General features: G+C 37.9%; 1 protein-coding gene across 1 annotated transcript in view; it reads right to left on the bottom strand.

The window, feature by feature from the left end:
- The window catches only part of BRAF (B-Raf proto-oncogene, serine/threonine kinase), a 180,476-nt gene that overhangs the window by 34,237 nt on the left and 126,928 nt on the right, over positions 1–19,311 (bottom strand). Inside the window, exons 9-13 of the mRNA XM_059396263.1 lie at positions 16,271–16,307; positions 12,483–12,619; positions 12,112–12,229; positions 9,022–9,106; positions 7,501–7,677 (exon numbers count right to left, since the gene is read on the bottom strand). Of these exons, the coding sequence (XP_059252246.1) occupies positions 7,501–7,677; positions 9,022–9,106; positions 12,112–12,229; positions 12,483–12,619; positions 16,271–16,307 (554 nt within the window). The remainder of the gene's footprint in view (positions 1–7,500; positions 7,678–9,021; positions 9,107–12,111; positions 12,230–12,482; positions 12,620–16,270; positions 16,308–19,311) is intronic.

Genomic DNA, 19,311 nt, shown 5'->3' with positions numbered 1-19,311 from the left:
TGACCTGAGCCGAAGGCAGCTGCTTAACCAACTGAGCCACCCAGATGTCCCAATAAGTTCTATTTTAAAATTAAGAAAAACTGTACCAAAGGCAATCACTGTTGCAATCACTCATATTTCTCACCATAATTAATCCTGTTAAAATTTTTACACATAGGCCTTTCTTCAAAGTTTATACTTAAAAAACCTTATGAAAGTAAAATACAACATGGAGTCTTTTTTTAATTGAAAGACAGAAACAATCAGGAAGGGATAGGTAAAGCTTTTAAAAAGCCCTTCTCTCCTTGATAGCTGTCCCCTTCCGCCATTCTTGTAGACAACTACTACCGAATCTAATATGTATCTGCTAACCCCTATTTTAATACTTTTGTATGCATACACACACACGCGCGCGCTCCTAAAAAAATTATACATGTACACTTATGTTTTGTTTTTAAAACTTTAAGTGGTTTCATGCTTTAGCTTGCTTTTCTCACTTGACATTATATATTTTTTAAATTTTTAAAAAAGATTTTATTTATTTATTTAAGAGAGAGCGAGAGAGAGTGAGCGAGAGAGATTGCAACACAGAGAGAGAGAGCAAGCACAGAGGGAGAGGGAGAAGCGGACTCCCCACTGGGCAGAGAACCCAATTCGGGACTCAATCCCAGAGCCCTGGGACCATGACCCGAGCTGAAGGCAGATGCTTAATGACTGAGCCACCCAGGTACCCTATATTTTAAAGCTGATACTGATACATACGTAATTCATTTCTGCAATATTTTATTTATCCAAGTCCTCTGATGGACATTTATGTTTCCAATTGTTCACTTTTACATATTTTCCTGTGACACATCTCCTTCTATATACTATATCTTTTTTAGAACAAAACCTGGTAATTTCTGGGGGTAGCTCAGGGATTTCGCATTTGAACAGAGACTTCTGAAGTGTCCCCAGCATGGCTGGCCGCATCAGGTGTGTGCCAGTCAGCAATTCCCCGGTTTACTGACACGGGATTTCGTCAGAATTTAGGTATTTTGTCAATTCCAATGGGCAAAAAATAGTACTTCTTTTAGTTTGTATTTTTTTCTTTCTTTTTAAAAAAGATTTAATTATTTATTTCACAGATATACAGCGAGAAAGAGAACACAAGCAGAGGGAGTGAGAGAGGGAGGAGCAGGCTCCCCACTAAGCAGGGAGGCTGATGCGGGGCTTGATCCCAGGACCCTGGGATCATGACCTGAGCCGAAAGCACATGCTTAACTACTGAGCCACTCAGGCACCCTTAGTTTGTATTTTTCTGATTACCAGCAACCTCTTTTCTGTTATTATTCTTATTCATTAGAAAATCATGTTCACTATAATTATCCTTTGATTGACTGGAATTGTTTTCAATCATAAATACATGTTCACCATCTTTTCAGCTTTAATCTACCCTTCTGTCTTTTTTACAGTTAGGTTTATTTTTAAATAAGGAAGGCATACTCTTCATTATTTAAAAAAAAAAATCGTGAGGGTTTGTCCCCAAATTAGTTTTTATTATCTTTCTTCAGAATATAACACTTTTGTGTATAACAACAGACCACAACTTTGTCTTGATTTAAAATTTAGTAAATTTTCTGATAGGGCTAAATTAAAAATTATAGCATAAATATTATACTAAAATTAAAAGTCTGGCAAAGAAATGGCATGACAAATTGACCATTCTTGAAATTTCTTTCTTTTTTTAAAAAATTCTATTTATTTATTTGATAAACAGAGATCACAAGTAGGCAGAGAGGCATGCAGAGAGAAGAAGGGAAGCAGGCTCCCTGCTGAGCAGAGAGCCCGATGAGGGGCTTGATCCCAGGACCCTGAGATCATGACCTGAGCCGAAGGCAGAGGCTTAACCCACTGAGCCACCGAGGCGCCCCTTGAAATTTCTTTAGTAGCAATATTCTTTTTTTTTTTTTTTTAAGATTTTATTTGTTTATTTGTCAGAGAAAGAGTGAGCGAGAGTGAGCACAGGCAGAGTGGAAGGCAGAGTCAGAGGGTGAAGCAGGCTCCCTGCGGAGCAAGGATCCCGATGTGGGACTCGATCCCAGGACGCTGGGATCATGACCTGAGCCGAAGGCAGCTGCTTAACCAACTGAGCCACCCAGGCGTCCCTAGTAACAATATTCTTAAAATGCCTTGGCCCTTAGGCTGAATCAATGACTGTCAGGTGAGAAGATGATAAACATATTATACTGACCCTGATTCCTAGAGTGGGACTGTCACTCTCTACCCTGAGAACAGCTTCACTCTCTACAGGGAAACCTAGGAATCAGAAATGATCCTTTACTGATAAAGACAGAACCACAAAGAAAAAATGTCCCCCATCTGCTTATATCCCATAATCCAATAAAGGTGACACACTTGAAACTCCCAATGATTCAACCTTCCTAATTACTGAAGGTTTTATATGATGACAGATTGCAACCCCAGCACCTCATACAATGAGTTAGTATGCTCCTTACTCTGCTACACCCTCTGACTTCAAAATACATTTCAGAAAGGAGTCACAAAAGATCAACAGCATCTGCAAAACACTCAGGGGGCAGACTATTTTAAACGAGGGCTTTGCGGAGAAGTTGTTGTTATTATTATTATTATTATTATTATTATTATTAGGCAGCTATTTAAATAGTCTGTGGACTGATCGGTTAGCTACATTTAGCTTGCTCTGTCCTTTGTGAAATGATGCAGGAAGACAGGGAAGGAGGGATCAGACATTTAAAAGTTTAAATAACTGCAAAGCATATAATTTGCACTGGACTAGGATATTAACATTTTAACATTGTTGCTGTTGTTGTTATTATCCAAATGTTCCTTATAAACCATCTGTTCTTGCTTTCTGAATAAAAATTCTTCTTTTATCTGAGGAAACAGATTTTGGGGGGAGAGGGGCATCTCTGCTCCTTGTATTGTGTTTATCCCCAGTTGCCCTTTTATTTGAAGATTTTATTTATTTATTTGACAGAGAGATCACAAGCAGGCAGAGAGGCAGGAAGGGGAGAAGCAGGCTCCTGCTGAGCAGAGAGCCCGATGTGGGGCTCGATCCCAGGACCCTGAGATCCTGACCTGAGCTGAAGGCAGAGGCTTAACCCACTGAGCCACCCAGGCACCCTGCCTTTTTATTTTTTTAAGATTTTATTTATTTATCTGAGAGAGAGCGAGAGCATGAGAAGGGGGTCAGAGGGAGAGAGAGGAAAGAGAGAAGCAGACTCCCCAATGAGCAGAGAGCCCAAAGTGGGGCTCAATCCCAGGACCCCAGGATCACGACCTGAACTGAAGGCAGATGCTTAACCAACTGAGTCACCCAGGCACCCCCCTCATTGCCTTTTTAACTCCCATTTGTTTTGGTCTCTGTCACTGGCATTCAACACTTTAACACCTGATGTTTGATGATCCAGAGATAATGTCTTACTCAGACTGAGTGAAGGTCCAACGAACTGCCTGGAAGGTCTGAGTGTACAGATGGGCTTCTTGTTTTTGAACTTTCCTGTACTGGTCTAGGTGCAATGTCTGATGTCACTACCTCTGGGTTTGTCCTCTTGGCTGTTAAGGTTCTTCAGAGAAGACTCTCCCAATCTCCTGCCTAAAGGGGCATCAGGTTTCACTGCCATGGGAATCACTGAAAAGAGAGCGCTGGAGGACTCTCCATTCATCCTTCAGAAATCAGTCACTCAATCCTCCTGCTGCGGGCAAAGTACCCAAGTCCCTGTTCCCAGTCCAGACACAACTGGTATTCCTCTCTCCAGAGAGTAAATGTCTACTGTCAGGGAAGGCATGAGACAGTCACCCAGGGACACAGAGTGGGAGACGGGATTCAGAGAAGACTGCCTTCTCACTTACGTGCTGTCTCTCTTCTGAAGATACCTGACACTGCCAATTCCTGAGACTTCTGAGGAATCCCTGGTATAAATAAGGCTGGTTTTCATTTCCCCACCGACAACCAGGGATTTAGCTTTTTTAGGTGTATTAAGTCCATTACCAATTCTCTGTCAACTTTCTGGCTTTCAAAATGTTGTTTGTTTCCTTCCTGTCTTGTTGTCTCCATTCTTATATGTTCAGGCTTAAAACAATTCCTTGATTATAGTTTCAAGAGACAGCAAAAATTTGTCACCTTAACTGAAAATCCACATCTTGCCAAAGCCTTTGGAAACTAAAGATGTGTTAGTATATTTAACTACAGTTGCGTGTTACTGTCTTATTAAGAACGGAAAGGAAAAACAGGAAATGTATCTTCTATGGTTAAAGCTGATAATAAAACAACTCTTGCTAGAAGGATTAAAATTTATAATTAATACTTTTTTAGCATTAAAACTGGGATAAACTGATAGGATGATCTGCATTCATACCTAGGTATACTCATTATATAGTTGGTTACCAAGTATTTCAGAGTAGACAGAAGTCAAGGTTATGCTTATAAAACTCAGACTGCACAGCAGTGGGAACATATTGCCTCTTCAGTGACTATTCCCCAGACTACAGAACTACTCCATTTTGATAATGTTATCTCTGTGGTCACTTCTTGTCTTTATCTGTACTGGTGGTTCACTGACCCATCAGAATTTCTCTCGTTTTTTTGTTTTAAGATTTTATTTATTTATTTGACAGAGAGAGACAGTGAGAGAGGGAACACAAGCAGGGGGAGTGGTAGAGAGAGAAGCAGGCTTCCTGCTGAGCAGGGAGCTCAATATGGGATGTGATCCCAAGAGTCTGGGATCATGAGCTGAGCCGAAGGCAGATGCTTAATGCCTGAGCCACCCAGGTGCCCCCATCACAATTTTTTTTTCTTTTTTAAGATTTTATTTCTTTTTTTGACAGAGAGAGAAATCACGAGCAGGCAGAGAGGCACGCAGAGAGAGAGGAGGAAAGCAGGTTCCATGCTGAGCAGAGAGCCCGATGTGGGGCTCGATCCCAGGACCATGAAACCATGACCTGAGCCAAAGACAGAGGCTTTAAGCCACTTGATCCACCCAGGCGCCCCCCACCTTGCATCACAATTTCCGATACTATTCTTTGTTGCTTCTGTGTACAGCAAAGCCTTTCCCCTTTGTTATTCTTTTATTACTCTTTGACTATTTTCCCTCTCATTGATTCTTTTTTTTTTTTCATTTTTTAAGATTTATAGAGATAGAGCATGAGGAGGGGCAGGAGCAGAGGGAGAAGCAGACTCCCCGCTGAGCAGGGAGCCCAACATGGGGCTGGATCCCACATGATGTGCCAAAGGCAGACACTTAACCAAATGAGCCACTCAGGCGCCCTAACACTTCAGTTCTGATATGAGAAAGATCTGGCCTCTCTCTCTTCCAGAAGGTAAATCTATCAATAATATGTGCAATCATTCTTTCATTTAACAAATATGTATTGAGTATCTATTATAGGCCAGGTCCCGTCCTAGGCATTAGGGATAAAACAATGAGCAAATCAAAGTCTCTCATCTCATACAGCTTGTATTCTAGTAGGGGTGACAGACAATAAACAACTATGTCATATAGAGCTGGGTTGTAAAACAAAATGGGAAGAAGTAAAAGAAATGACTTCTTCATGTCACTTCAGTGTGGGGTAGGAACATTAGTTATATAAGGTGATGACAGAAGGCTTCTTTTATTTTTTATTTTTTTAAAGTAGGCTCCTCGCCCAGTGTGGAGTCCAGCACGGGGCTTGAACTTAAGACTCTGAGGTCAAGATCTGAGTTGAGATCAAGAGTCAGATGCTTCACCGGCTGAACCACCCAGGTGTCCTGAGAAGTCTTCTATTAAAAGGTGCTGTTTGAACAGAGACAGAAGGAAGAAGCTCTATGGATATTTGTGGACTAAGTACCCCAAAGAGCAAAATAATAGGTACAAAGGCCATAAGGAGGCAGGTGGCTTGGCTTGCTACAGAAAACTGTTGGGATGGGAGCAGAATAAGCTTTTTTTTTTTTTTTTTTTTATCAATGTTTACTATTTTTGCCACGGTTTACTCTCTACAAGACTTTAATATACCTTTCAGATTTGAACACACTCAGATTCTAACTTATATGAGAGGCTGGAACCGTTTTAAGTCTAGTGGATAAGTGGGACGGTTACTGAATAGGTAATCATTTGCTGCAATAAGCATTTTGGCTGAACAGAGCCTTGTAAACAATCCAAATTATAGATACACTGCCTAGTTTGGACACAAAGAGGGTGACAGTTCAGCAGGAAGATGTAAAAGCCGGATCTGTTTTTGAGTCCTGGTCTTATGCTTACTTGCTCTGTGATCTTGAGTCATGGCCCTAATAGCAGTACACAGATACACTTTTACCCTTTTATTCTAATTTTAAAATGTAAAAACATAGTGAATATGGGGAAAGAACAATGGCTTGGGAGTAGGATTCTGAATTAAACACCTTTGCTGCTACTTATTAAATGTGTAGCCTTAGTCATTTAAAAGCCCGAATTTCCTTATCTATAGAAGCAAATAAAAATATGTACTTTATAAAAGCATTATAAAGATTAAATGACATAATGATCAATGCATGTGAAAGCCATTTGTATACCATAAAATGTAAATTTAAGATACATACATACTTTTTAAACTACCCATAAAGCTTTCAAACTTGTATCTTTTCTTTTCTTTTTTTTTTTTTAAGATTTTATTTATTTATTTGTCAGGGATAGAGGGAGAGAGAGCGAGTGAGCACAGGCAGACAGAGAGGCAGGCAGAGGGAGAAACAGGCTCCCCGCTGAGCAAGGAGCCCGATGTGGGACTCGATCCCAGGACACTGGGATCATGACCTGAGCCGAAGGCAGCTGCTTAACCAACTGAGCCACCCAGGCGTCCCTCAAACTTGTATCTTACCCATTTAAAATTCATCTAAATGTTTTCAAAATTTATTAAGTTTTACTTGATTTATCTTTTCATTTGTACTTAAGAGTTGCATGCAAAATTTCTTCTTCCCAGTTGGTTCCCTTTCTTGATTGATGATAAATTCTATTCAAATAACTTTTGATCTTTTAAATTACATAGCAAAATTCAATGGATATGAACAAATCAGCTTGAAATCCCCCAAAAGGGTCAGAATGCAGATTTTCATTTAAATTTATTTCATTCAGATGACCATTTTGTAAAGATAAATATGGGTATATGGAGAAAATAATTTGAAAGGATAACTTAACAATCATTTTGTACACTTCAGTAATTGTTAATGACTTTTCAGTAGGGTTTTTTTGTTTTTGTTTTTTTTGGCCTGTTTTGTTTTCTGAACCTCTACTGCTAAACCACTGCATGCTAAACATAAATTTGCAGTCATGTATTTGCTATCAAATACTTGAAGATAGTTTTTGAAGACTGTACTAGAGATACTATTTTATTTCTTAATATCACATGGTTAGACATTAGTTAAAAGTGTCCATTTGTTACCAGACAGTAATTTAAAAAGGAACCCAAAAGAGAATTAGCTAAAACCTTTAAAATACAATCAGTGGTCTCAAAAATATTTTACAAGAGATTTAACAGAATGGAACTTACTCCATGCCCTGTGCAGTCTGCCGTGCAATATCTATAAGCTTGATCATCTCAAATTTGGTCTCGATGATGTGGAGATGGTGATATAAGCTGGAGCCCTCACACCACTGGGTAACAATAGCTAGTTGGGGCTTTGTTGAATAGCCCATGAAAAGTAGGATATTCACATGTCGAGTTTTCCTGTAAAAGGAAAAGTGTCAGTAAATACTAAGGTTGATAAACTTCAGGAAATCTTTAAAAAGTCCCAAAACAGACTAATTATCAGTAAGATGATGTTAGAAAAAAGTATTTTAAAAAAGACAACAGAGGGGTGCTTGGGTAGCTCAGTCAGTTAAGCTTTCGACTCTTGGTTTTGGCTCAGGTCATGATCTCAGGGTGGTGAGATGGAGCCCCGCCTCCTACTCTATGCTCAGTGGACTCCTCGCTCACTGGGAAGTCTGCTTGAGATTTTCTCCCTCTGCCCCTCCTTCCACTCACGTATGCACACACACTCGCTCTCTAAAATAAATAAATAAATCTTAAAAAAAAAAAAAAAATAGGACCATGGAAGGATAAATTAAGAAATGACTTTAGGAATTGTCTAAGCTAACATCCTACCCCTTTCAGAAAGGCCTTAAATTTTAATATACTTCAGATAGGCAACTGGAGGTTGCTTAAATACCTTCAATTATGCGAAGTTCATCACTGAGATTGTAGCTTATTTCCCTCACCACTCCCCCCATTTTTTTTGTTTCTTTTTTTTTTTTTAAAGATTTTATTTATTTATTTGATAGAGAGAGATCACAAGTAGGCAGAGAGGCAGGCAGAGAGAGAGAGAGAGAGAGAGAGACGGAAGCAGGCTCCCTGCTGAGCAGAGAGCCCGATGCAGGACTCAATCCCAGGACCCTGAGACCATGACCTGAGCCGAAGGCAGCGGCTTAACCCACTGAGCCACCCAGGCGCCCTTTTTTTTTTGTTTCTTAAGTGATTCTAGTCTTAGAATTCTTTGGGGTTGAGAAAAAATCATTTCCCTACAACTTCCAGCATTGGCTTTCCTTTTCTGCTCTCTGGAATAAAATAGAGTAAGTCTGTACCCTCTTGAAAATAATGGCTTTCTATGGACCCAAATACCCCGAGTTCTGTTAATTGTTTTTCCTCTAAGTTATAGTACCAGAATACTCCTCGTCTAAGTTGTCCTTGCCTGGATATACTTTAGTTTGTTCATGATCCTCAAGTTCCATGGCTGATACAATCTTTAAATGTGTTCTATAAGTTTAGAATTTTGAGAGTATTATTTTGCTAAGTGGTGATATGATTTCCCATGAACAGAATATTTTATTTCTATTAATACAGTCTAGGATTAATTTTTCCATTATTTATACCATATAACATTATATACCACTTGAAGAATATAAAGACAAAATATACTCAGACAAACTCCATTTTACTCACTTCTAGTAAAACTGTAAAGCCACCATCAGCTGTCACTGGGAAAGAGAAAATGAAGGTAACTTCTCTGGAAAAGAGTAATTCGCACATGCTCACCTGAGTACTCCTACTTCATTTTTGAAGGCCTGTAACTGCTGAGGTGTGGGTGCTGTCACATTCAACATTTTCACTGCCACATCACCTAAAAAAGAATTGTCATTCCAAACGTCATTCCATTTTTTTAAAGTTAAAAAATATTAAAAAAAACCTGTTGGGTATTTTCCACTAATTACCATGGCCTTATTTCCATACCATTATTAAAGAGCAAACAATGATATCTCGACTTCCCAAAATGCATTACTTTTCTAAGGATAAAAACTAAAGGAACGAAATTCCTATATTAGTATTTCAAAAAACCAATGCAGGGGCGCCTGGGTGGCTCAGTCGTTAAGCGTCTGCCTTAGGCTCAGGTCATGATCCCAGGGTCCTGGGATTGAGCCTCGAATGAGGCTCCCTGCTCAGCAGGAAGCCTGCTTCTCCCTCTCTCACTCCCTCTCCTTGTGTTCCTTCGCTCACTCTCTCTTTCTCTGCCAAATAAATAAATAAAATCTTTAAAAAACAAACAAACAAACAAACAAAAAACCAATCCAGAAAAAGGGCCAACATTGTTCTTCCCCTGGAAATTTAGTTTAACCAATTAAGTACCAATGGTATTTTCCTAGTTATTTAACAATTTAAACTAGATGCTTTTATTAATTGAATGTTGAAACTACTGATGACAGCCCCAGTAAAGCTTGCCTGAAAGAGAAACCGCAACATTTCTTTATCAGAGTACTTAACATGTTTTTCAAATCCACTGATCGCATTCTTTTGCTTAGGAATATTATTTAAATTATAATTTAAAAAAATTTCATGTGAAACAGGTAGAACTCTTACACATTGCCATTGGATGTGTAAAATGGTACAACCACTTGAAATATCTACTAAAATTGAACATATGTATAATCAGTGGTCCCACAATTCTTTCCTAGGTATACACCCAGCAAAAATGAAACATATGTTCACCAAACAACATGTACTAAGAACATTCACAGCAGCAGTACTTTTAATAGCCCCAAACTGTAAACTATTCAAATGCTCATCATACAGTAGACTTTGAAAAAGAAATCACGGTTATAGACACATAATCAATACTATACAGAGGATGGCTTACAACTACACACAATAATACAGATGAATCTTGCACTGTTTTGCAGATATACTATACTCTGATATAATTATTGATTTTTCCTGATTACCAAAGTAATATAGGACCCTGGGACCAAAGGCAGATGCTTAACAACTAAGCTACACAGGCCGCCCGTTAAAAAATATTTTGAGACATAAAAAAATTAAAATCTCTGATAATCTGTCACTCAGAAATGATCTTTGTTAACATAGTGATACACATATTAGAATTTTATGTGTATGCAATGTGAACATTTATAAATACACATGAAAAGATAACCTCAAAAGATAGATACTATAAATACTGATGGGTCTTTTTTTTAAAACATTTTATTTATCTATTTGACGGACAGAGATCATAAGTAGGCAGAGAGGCAGGTAGAGAGAGAGGAGGAAGCAGGCTCCCTCCCCAGCAGGGAGCCTGATGCAGGGCTTGATCCCAGGACCCTAGGATCATGACCTGAGTCGAAGGCAGAGGCTTTAACCCACTGAGCCACCCAGGTGCCCCTGATGGTCATTTTTAATTTTATGTTATATTATATTTATTGGTAGGCAGTATCATAATATTATGCATGCTGCTTTGTAAAATTAAATATACCATGGACACCTTTCTGAATCAACAAATATAGATCACACTATTTCATGCCTATATAATCATATATGGAGATTATCAATTCATCCTGTCCTCTATTAATGAACAGGTAAGTTTATTTCCATTTCTCATTAATATTAAGTCTCTAATGAATATACTTGCATATATATTTGTTTGTTTCTGTTCAATTAGTTGTAGTTCTAAAAATGGAACTGTTAGCTCAACATACAAACTGCCCTCCAAAAAATCTGTAACAATTTATTTTCCTACTAGCAGTGTCACAATCATAGCAATAAACATGATCAATTAAAAAAAAAAGAATCTGCTCACTTGAAAAGCAAATAATGATTTCTGTTTTTGTTTTTTTTTAATTTTATTTTATTTTATTTTTTTTTTTTTAAAGATTTTATTTATTTATTTGACAGATAGAGATCACAAGTAGGCAGAGAGGCAGGCAGAGAGAGAGGAGGAAGCAGGCTCCCCGCCGAGCAGAGAGCCCGATGTGGGGCTCGATCCCAGGACCCTGGGATCATGACCTGAGCCGAAGGCAGCGGCTTAACCCACTGAGCCACCCAGGCGCCCCTGGTTTTTGATTTTGTAATTCTTTGATAACGAGAGAGGCTAAACATTTTTATATGTTTACTGGCTATTTCCTCCTTTGGGAAGTACGCTTTTAATGTTTATTTGTGGGGCGCCTGGGTGGCTCAGTGGGTTAAGCCGCTGCCTTCAGCTTAGGTCATGATCTCAGGGTCCTGGGATCAAGTCCCGCATCGGGCTCTCTGATCAGGAGGGAGCCTGCTTCCTCCTCTCTCTCTCTCTGCCTGCCTCTCTGCCTACTTGTGATCTATCTCTGTCAAATAAATAAATAAAATCTTTAAAAAAAATGTTTATTTGTGATTTATAGTACAAAGAAAACCAGCAAAAAGACTTCAAAAAGAAAAAAATCTTGAGGTACAGCTCTCCTAGAGAACTGTCATCTTTAAAAATTATTATTCTAATGAGTCCTGGTTGCTGTGAATCCAGTTATTTCCCATAGTTTTTATTTATTTATTTATTTTTTAAAAAGATTTTATTTATTTATTTGACAGAGAGAGATCACAAGTAGGCAGAGAGAGGAGGAAGCAGGCTCCCTGCTGAGCAGAGAGCCCGATGCGGGTCTCGATCCCAGGACCCTGAGATCATGACCTGAGCCGAAGGCAGCGGCTTAACCCACTGAGCCACGCAGGCGCCCGATTTCCCATAGTTTTTAAAGAAACCCTTTGGAGGACTCTTGAATCTGAATAAAATAGCTTAATGTTGTAACCAGTAAATATTCCCTTTGATATTTTTCTATTGAAATGTTAAACATGTCCTGTTTTAACTTGTGTGCAACTGTATTAGATACATACCATGCCACTTTCCCTTGTAGACGGTCCCAAATGACCCGGATCCAATTCTCTGTCCCACTGTGATCTGCCCATCAGGAATCTCCCAATCATCACTTGAATCCCGTCTACCAAGTGTTTTCTTGATAAAATTTGTGCAGAAGTCAAGCCAAAGCAAACAAAAAAGAGAGAGCAACAATCAGTGTATAGGAATCCTTTAAGCAGAAAACTTACAGGATTATATATTATATTTATTTCATTAAGGGAATTCTGTGTCACATATTGACATATCATACATCACTATATATCATGAAGTCTAAAAGGTGGTATTACATTTAGCTATGACTTGTAAAACAAAAGAACTTAGAGGAAAAAAAGATATCATATATTCTTACCATTCGATTCCTATCTTCTGAGGATGAAGATGATTTCCTTTCCCGCTGAGGTCCTGGAGATTTCTGTAATGCTTTCACATTAGTGAGTGAGCCAGGCAATGAGGCAGGGGGGGTGGCAGACAAACCTGTGGTTGATCCTAAGTTAGTGAAACGAAAAATACATCTATTAAAGGAGAATCAAGTATAATAATTTATTGGGGGCAGAGGGTGGGGAGAAATTTAGACTTCTTTTAAAAATGCAGCATATGTTTAAATATACACCTTTTGGAAATGACAGCCAAAAAAGAGCCTCATTTGGTGATTTGCACTACCATTTCTTTAAAAGTTTTCTGGCTAATTTAATGACTTTTCTTTTTTAATTTAATGACTCTTAAAACATCTAATTACAGATGCAAACTTTGCTTATTGGTACAGAGTCCAAAAAAAAAAAAAATTACCCTTCTAAAATAAGAGTTCAATACTACAATAATACTCCCAAGTTTTGGTTTCTTTGATGATTAAAAAAGTAAAATCAATTTACAAGCTTATATATATGTAAAATTCTGTAACTATTTTATGTTACCCTCAATATAAAAACAGATGGAAACTCCCAAAAGGAAACATACTATAATAATGGTCTTAATGTTAAGAGTATTTGGCTCTTATCATTTTAGCCACTAAAACTTTATAAATCCTATACTGTTTAACTATACTATTTAACTCTTAAATAGTTGTAAATATTGGTGAGTTCATTGGTTCCTGGATTCCTATTCTACTAAACAAAGATCATTTGTTACCCGCATAACAAACTAATACTAATTAATTAATTAATTAGTTAGTTAGTTAATGTAAACAAACCCAAACAGGTTTCTCAAGATTTTCTGAAAAATTGCTACCTGTACAGAGTGAGAACAAAGTGCACGCTATGGCCTCTTGGCCAAGTTGCTACAAATGGAAATATCCCATCAACCAAGTAAGCCCAACAGATACACTGAAAGTAGACTCAGGGGGCAGGGCCACATCCTTTTCCAAATGCTAAGCAAAAATCTCACATTCATCTACTGGGTTTAGAGGGGTTCAGGCCAATGACTCCTAGCAGGGCCTGAGTATAGCTAAGTAGAACTGAGATGTCCAATAATATTTGCATATACAAAACAAAAATATTTCCAGAGACTATTTTCCTTCTTTCTTTTTTTTTTTTTTTAAAGAAAACTACTATTTGGAGGTAGGGAGGTGTCACTATCTCTCAAAGAATAAGGATACACCAATGCATACATCTCAATCTTAAAACTATAGAATTTTATCATTACTATATCACACATGTCATCACATAGAATTTCCATGATCTAACTTGCAATATTTTAAAAGAAAATGGCAGCTGAAATGTCTGTAACAAGAGGATAATCCATTTTCACTGGTAACTTTCAACATCCTAAAGCCTTAACTGCCTGCTCAGGTCTCACACTCCTATCTACTGAGGATGGCACTCAACTACTTATTTCGGTCACTACTCCTCAGCACTCAGGACTCCTAGCCCATTCTGTGCATTTTATGAGCAATAGGTGGGCCAAGAGAGCAAAAATCTGAAACACCACCATTAAATTCAGGATAAGTAACAGAAAGTAGCAAAGGCAGTAAATGGAATTCTTTAAAAATATCTACAGCAAGATATCTGTCTGAATTTTGACTTAAATCTTTAAAAATCGAGAGTGAAATTATACTATTAGCTTTCCCCCTCATATTAGGGCATAAGTGAGAGCGTCAATCCTCATATTTTCTAAAGTATGCTAAAGTACTCCAAATATATTATAGACCTTTTTTAAGGCTCCCTACCTTTGATTTAATATAAAATGTACATGTCCTACATTTTAAAAAAGAATACTGCTCTTACAGAAAAATAAAGCCAAAAGTCTAGCAAAATCTCACAATTGGGATTTCCATTTTTACTTTTTAAAAAACCACACAAATTGATAACAAATATTAATAGTCATGAAGGTTACTGCCTAAATGGATTAAAGTAAAAGTAATTCAAATTGAAGGACACCCCCACCCCAGCATACATTATTTATTTATTGCCACCCACTGAGTTTAAGAAGTTATCAAGAGCAAAAAGTAAATGATATAACAAAAAACAAGATGGACATCTCAGCACAGAATATTCTTGCTTTTAGAAATTTATGACGGACAGCATACAGAAAGCTTGTGGTAGTGAGTTATGTGTGCGGCACATTCAGAGCATTCCAGCCAGGCCAAGCAGAAATTAGTACTGAAAACTCTCACACTGACAAACACACGCTGTGAGGGTGAGGCACAAACAGTGTCCGTAGTTTATATTTAGTTTGCTTTGGGTGAAAACAAGAAAGAAGAGCCCAACTACCTCTGAACACTGGGCCAGGCTCAAAATCAAACACTATTTCACTGGGGACAGAATGTAGGAGGGGGCTGGGAGTCCGGGATTGGCATTTCCGAAGACAGCGCATCAGCTCGTTCAAAGGGGCTGTTAGAAGAGAAAGAGAGGGGCAGGCAAACACAGGAAGACAGACACAAAGAAGAAATGAAAGAAGTCATGGGAATAAATGAGCTGAAGCCTGCTTCACAAAGTAATTCTGGATGTCTAAAAATTTCTACTTGTTTTCATAAAATCCCAATGACTTTTTATAAAGTGACTCATAACAAGGACAAGAAATGCCATTTGATTTTTGCTAGTAGGCAGGCAGTTTGTATGACTAAGTTAACTCTGTGATGCTAACATGATGGCAACATTTAAATGCTGGATGTATTGGGCAAAATTATCAAAAGCCACAGTCATTAAGACATATGAAAGTCAAACTTGCAGCAACATTAATTGGCAGGTTCACGGAATAACAAATGGGAAAAAAACAACGTTCTTATACAACGTTTATTCAATATAAAATATCTTTTAAGTCTGGGCTTAGATATTTTCAAGATAAAGCAGGTCACAGTGAAGAGACTGACTCTCAACAAGATAAACAGGTTTTGCCAAGTCTTCCTTATTAGACAGAAGACAGGTGAAAAAGCAAGCATGGAGAACCACCTGGGAGAAATCTTTATGACAGTTTCAAATATCATTTTTGGGAAAACCTTATATGGGGCAAAATCTTACTTTAAAAGTACTTTCTTAAGCAATGTTTTATGTTTTATGTTTTATGTCCCCAGTTTTCACAGAGTGCTAGAGTGAATATTTGATGAAAATTCTGCTAAGAAATCTCAACTCAAGTTCTCATTTTATTTACTGGACGAGTAAGAGGACAAAAGGATTTCTCTTAGGGTTCATTCTTTATTATGTACATTTAGAATCCTTCTAGAAACCTGAAGAGAAGAGGCTGACAATTCTATCAAACTGAGAAGTTGTGATAGGCAACCTAAGGGATTCTTGCTGAGAATGATTAAGGAAAATCAAGTTTTAACTGATTCTAAGCTCAATCATTAACAAGTAGAGGTATTAGTGGAGGCCCCCAAAGGAAATTTAGCATCTCAGTTTTGGAGATGGTTAGAAACCAGTAGTGGGTAAAATAATTAAGGCCCTCTCTTTGATGATTTTAAAATTGTGGATAATACATTTAAGACTCCCTTTTATGTCCTCTTTTTCTCTACTCATCTTATAAATCAGTTAATATCGTATTAGATATAAATGATAAGTAATAAAGTAAAGCAAAAAATATTTGGGGCTTTCTCTACACATTTTTCTGTGTGTCTGTGTTTCGTGATAGAAGCAAATATAAAGGAGACAAGCAGCAAAGCAATTGCATTTCCCCCCCCTTTTTTTTTTAATGGAAATCACTACTTACCTCCGTCACTACGAAACCCTTGGTCTCTAATCAAGTCCTACAAATAAACAGTAATGGATATTTATTCAAAGAATATGGTAAGAAAGTAATAGCAACACTCAACTTTTCACTAACCATTAATAGAAAGGTTAATTCAAAATAATACCTATCTTATAATGACTTCACAAAACAGAAAGAATATGAAATTAGCTGGTGAACCTGATTAACATTTGGAAGCACCTACCAAACTAACCCTATATTGAAGGGATTATTAGTCCTGATCAAATGCTGAAATCCAGTTCAGGCTATTCAAAACCAATGGCTGTGTCACTTCTTAAAAAAAAATTCTAACGGCACATGTTAAGAGCCATAAAATGTTCATACCCTTTGATCCTGTAATTCCACTTCTGGGAATTTTTCCTAAGGAAATAATTCAGAAGAAAAAATGATATGCACAAGGATGTCCAGTGCAGCATTATCCATCATACTAAAAAAACCAGAAATAATTATTTCCCTATTACAGACATACCGACATTTGGGTTGAGTAAATTATGGCACATCAATTTAGTAAGTATTATGCAGCTACTGAAATAATTATGAAGCTTGTATCATGAAACATGTTTACAATATGATAAAAAATGAAATGTGCATGGATCACAATTATAAAAATACAGATGTGTAAGGGAACATGAGAAGGGAGAAAATCAAAATGGCTCAAACAAGGGTTTTGTTAAAATCTGTCTTTATGATTAAAACACAGCTTTTTACAACAGACAATATTGGGGGTGGGGAACGAAAAGTTTACTGGCATTGCTTGGACCTTCAGAGGCAGAACTTCTTTTTTTATCCAGTTTAACTTAAATATGAAGGATCGAATGGCCCCAGATGTCTCTAAACAGGCTCAAAGGCTCTTTGCAGAGGCGGCTTTTTGTTTATAGATTAAGACCTAGAGTAAATTCCACAGATGCATTTCTATCATGTATTACATAAAGCCTTCAACATCTTCTACAGAATAACCAACAAATACTTATATATCTGGCAAACAGGATGCTAGGCATTAGGGGTTGTGTGGCTACCAATAAATACAAAATCCTAGTGGTGTCACTAACTTTGTGTTCTTGAGAGAGTTTGTAATCTAAATGGAAGAAAGACATACAAACATGGAAGTTAAATAATAAATGAATAGCTTAAGAAAAGAAAAGAGGGGCCAAAGAGGTTTAGTTAACTGCCAAATAAATAGTATGCGTGAAAGATTTTTTTTTTTTTTTAAAGATTCTACTTATGTATTTGACAGAGAGAGAGCACAGGCAGTGGGGATCAGCAGGCAGAGGGAGAGGAAGAAGCAGGCTTCCCATGGAGCGGAGAGCCTGACACAGGGCTAGATCCAAGGACCCTGGGATCATGACCTGAGCCCAAGGCAGATGCTTAACCGACTGAGCCACCCAGGTGCCTCAGTGCTATACAAGTTCAAAGGATAAATAACTGTAAGACCTTATCACTGGTGAAGCATTTCAAGAGATGAGCTACTATTTGGGGTCTGAGGGATAGACAGGAATGTAGGGGTGCGGGAACCAGAGGACCTGTTGGACAGAAAGAATGAGACAAAGGCAGAAAGGCCACATTGCTTTCCTTTTTGCTACACTAGCCTTGTGACTCCCCATAACCAGGGATCAGCCAATTCTGGCTTTTTCCACTCTTCCTGCACCATAAACTTCTACTTTTCAATCTGTTCTTAAAGTTCTTTGACAACCTTTTTATTTGTTTCAGGTGAAAGAGGATCTTCTATTATTCCAATACTGGCTCTTTCAAACTCTTTCTTATCTCCTGTAGTTCCTTTCTTATTATTTTTTCCCTTGAGCATGATAGAGAAAACAGAAGCCATCAGAGAACATTCTGTTTTGCCTCTATATTTATGAATATTTGCACAGTAATGTTAGCTACAATTTCTGAATTCTTACTATGTGCAAGGCACAATGCACAATAAAAATTTTCAATCCACTGTAAGAGGTAGAAACTGCTAGCTTCAAGGTTAAGTCATGTGCCTAAGATCATACAGCCTGTAAAGAGCTACAGAGCTCTAGCTATGTCCATCTTTAATTCCTCGTTGCCTCTGAGGGACATTGTTTCCACATTAAAGGAACTTTACTATATCAATTATTCCATATCTTGTTATTTTCAATCTCTCACTTCACTTGCTTCTTTCCCTCAAGTTACAAATCTCACATTAAGGGGCACCTGGGTGGCTCAGTCGTTAAGCGTTGCCTTTGGCTCAGGTCATTATCCCAGGGTCCTGGGATTCAGCCCCGCACCAGGCTCCTTCCTCGGCTGAAGGCCTGCTTCTCCCTCTCCCGCTCCCTCTGCTTCTGTTCCCTCTCTCGCTGTGTCTCTGTCAAATAAATAAATAAAATCTTTAAAAAAAAGATTCTCACATTAAAAACAACTGTCCCTCAACCCTGCTTTAATCTATGGCCCCTTTGTTATTCCTTTACAGCCAAGCTTCTCAAAACTGATACTTAACTCACATCTTCGCCTGCCTTGCTCTCCCCCACCAGCCCTCTCAAACAGTTCTCAATGAAGTCAAAATGACAAAATGACATAGTCCAACAGTCATTTTCAGTCCTTCCCACATTTGAGTCTTACTGGCAACTAACATCAACTACTTCAGCATTCTTGAAGTCCCTTTTCTCCCTTTGGCTTCTGCAACACTACTTACTCTTACTCATATGAAGTTAGAATTAGGAAGAGCAGCCCACAAAAGAGACACAGAACGACAGTCTCTGCCTGGACCTCAAATGTTAATAATATTCAATGGGGCAGCATATTCTATCCTTTTGGCAATTTACATATACTCCTTGAGTAATATTTACACTCGCGGTTTTAACTGACAAATATGCTAATTACTCCAAAACCTGTATCTCTACTCAAGTTCTTTATATTTAACTGCTACTGGACTTCTAAACCAGTGAAGTCCCTCACACATCTTAATGTCAGTATGTTCAAAATAATAGTTACCATTTTCATTTCTACAAGTCCTGTTCTTTTTTCCTTTGGTATTTCCTCTC

The sequence above is a fragment of the Mustela nigripes genome, chromosome 4, assembly GCF_022355385.1.
Source record: "Mustela nigripes isolate SB6536 chromosome 4, MUSNIG.SB6536, whole genome shotgun sequence".
NCBI lineage: Eukaryota > Metazoa > Chordata > Mammalia > Carnivora > Mustelidae > Mustela > Mustela nigripes.
The sequence above is the reverse complement of the archived record's forward strand: the minus strand, read 5'-3'. Positions and strand labels throughout refer to the sequence as shown.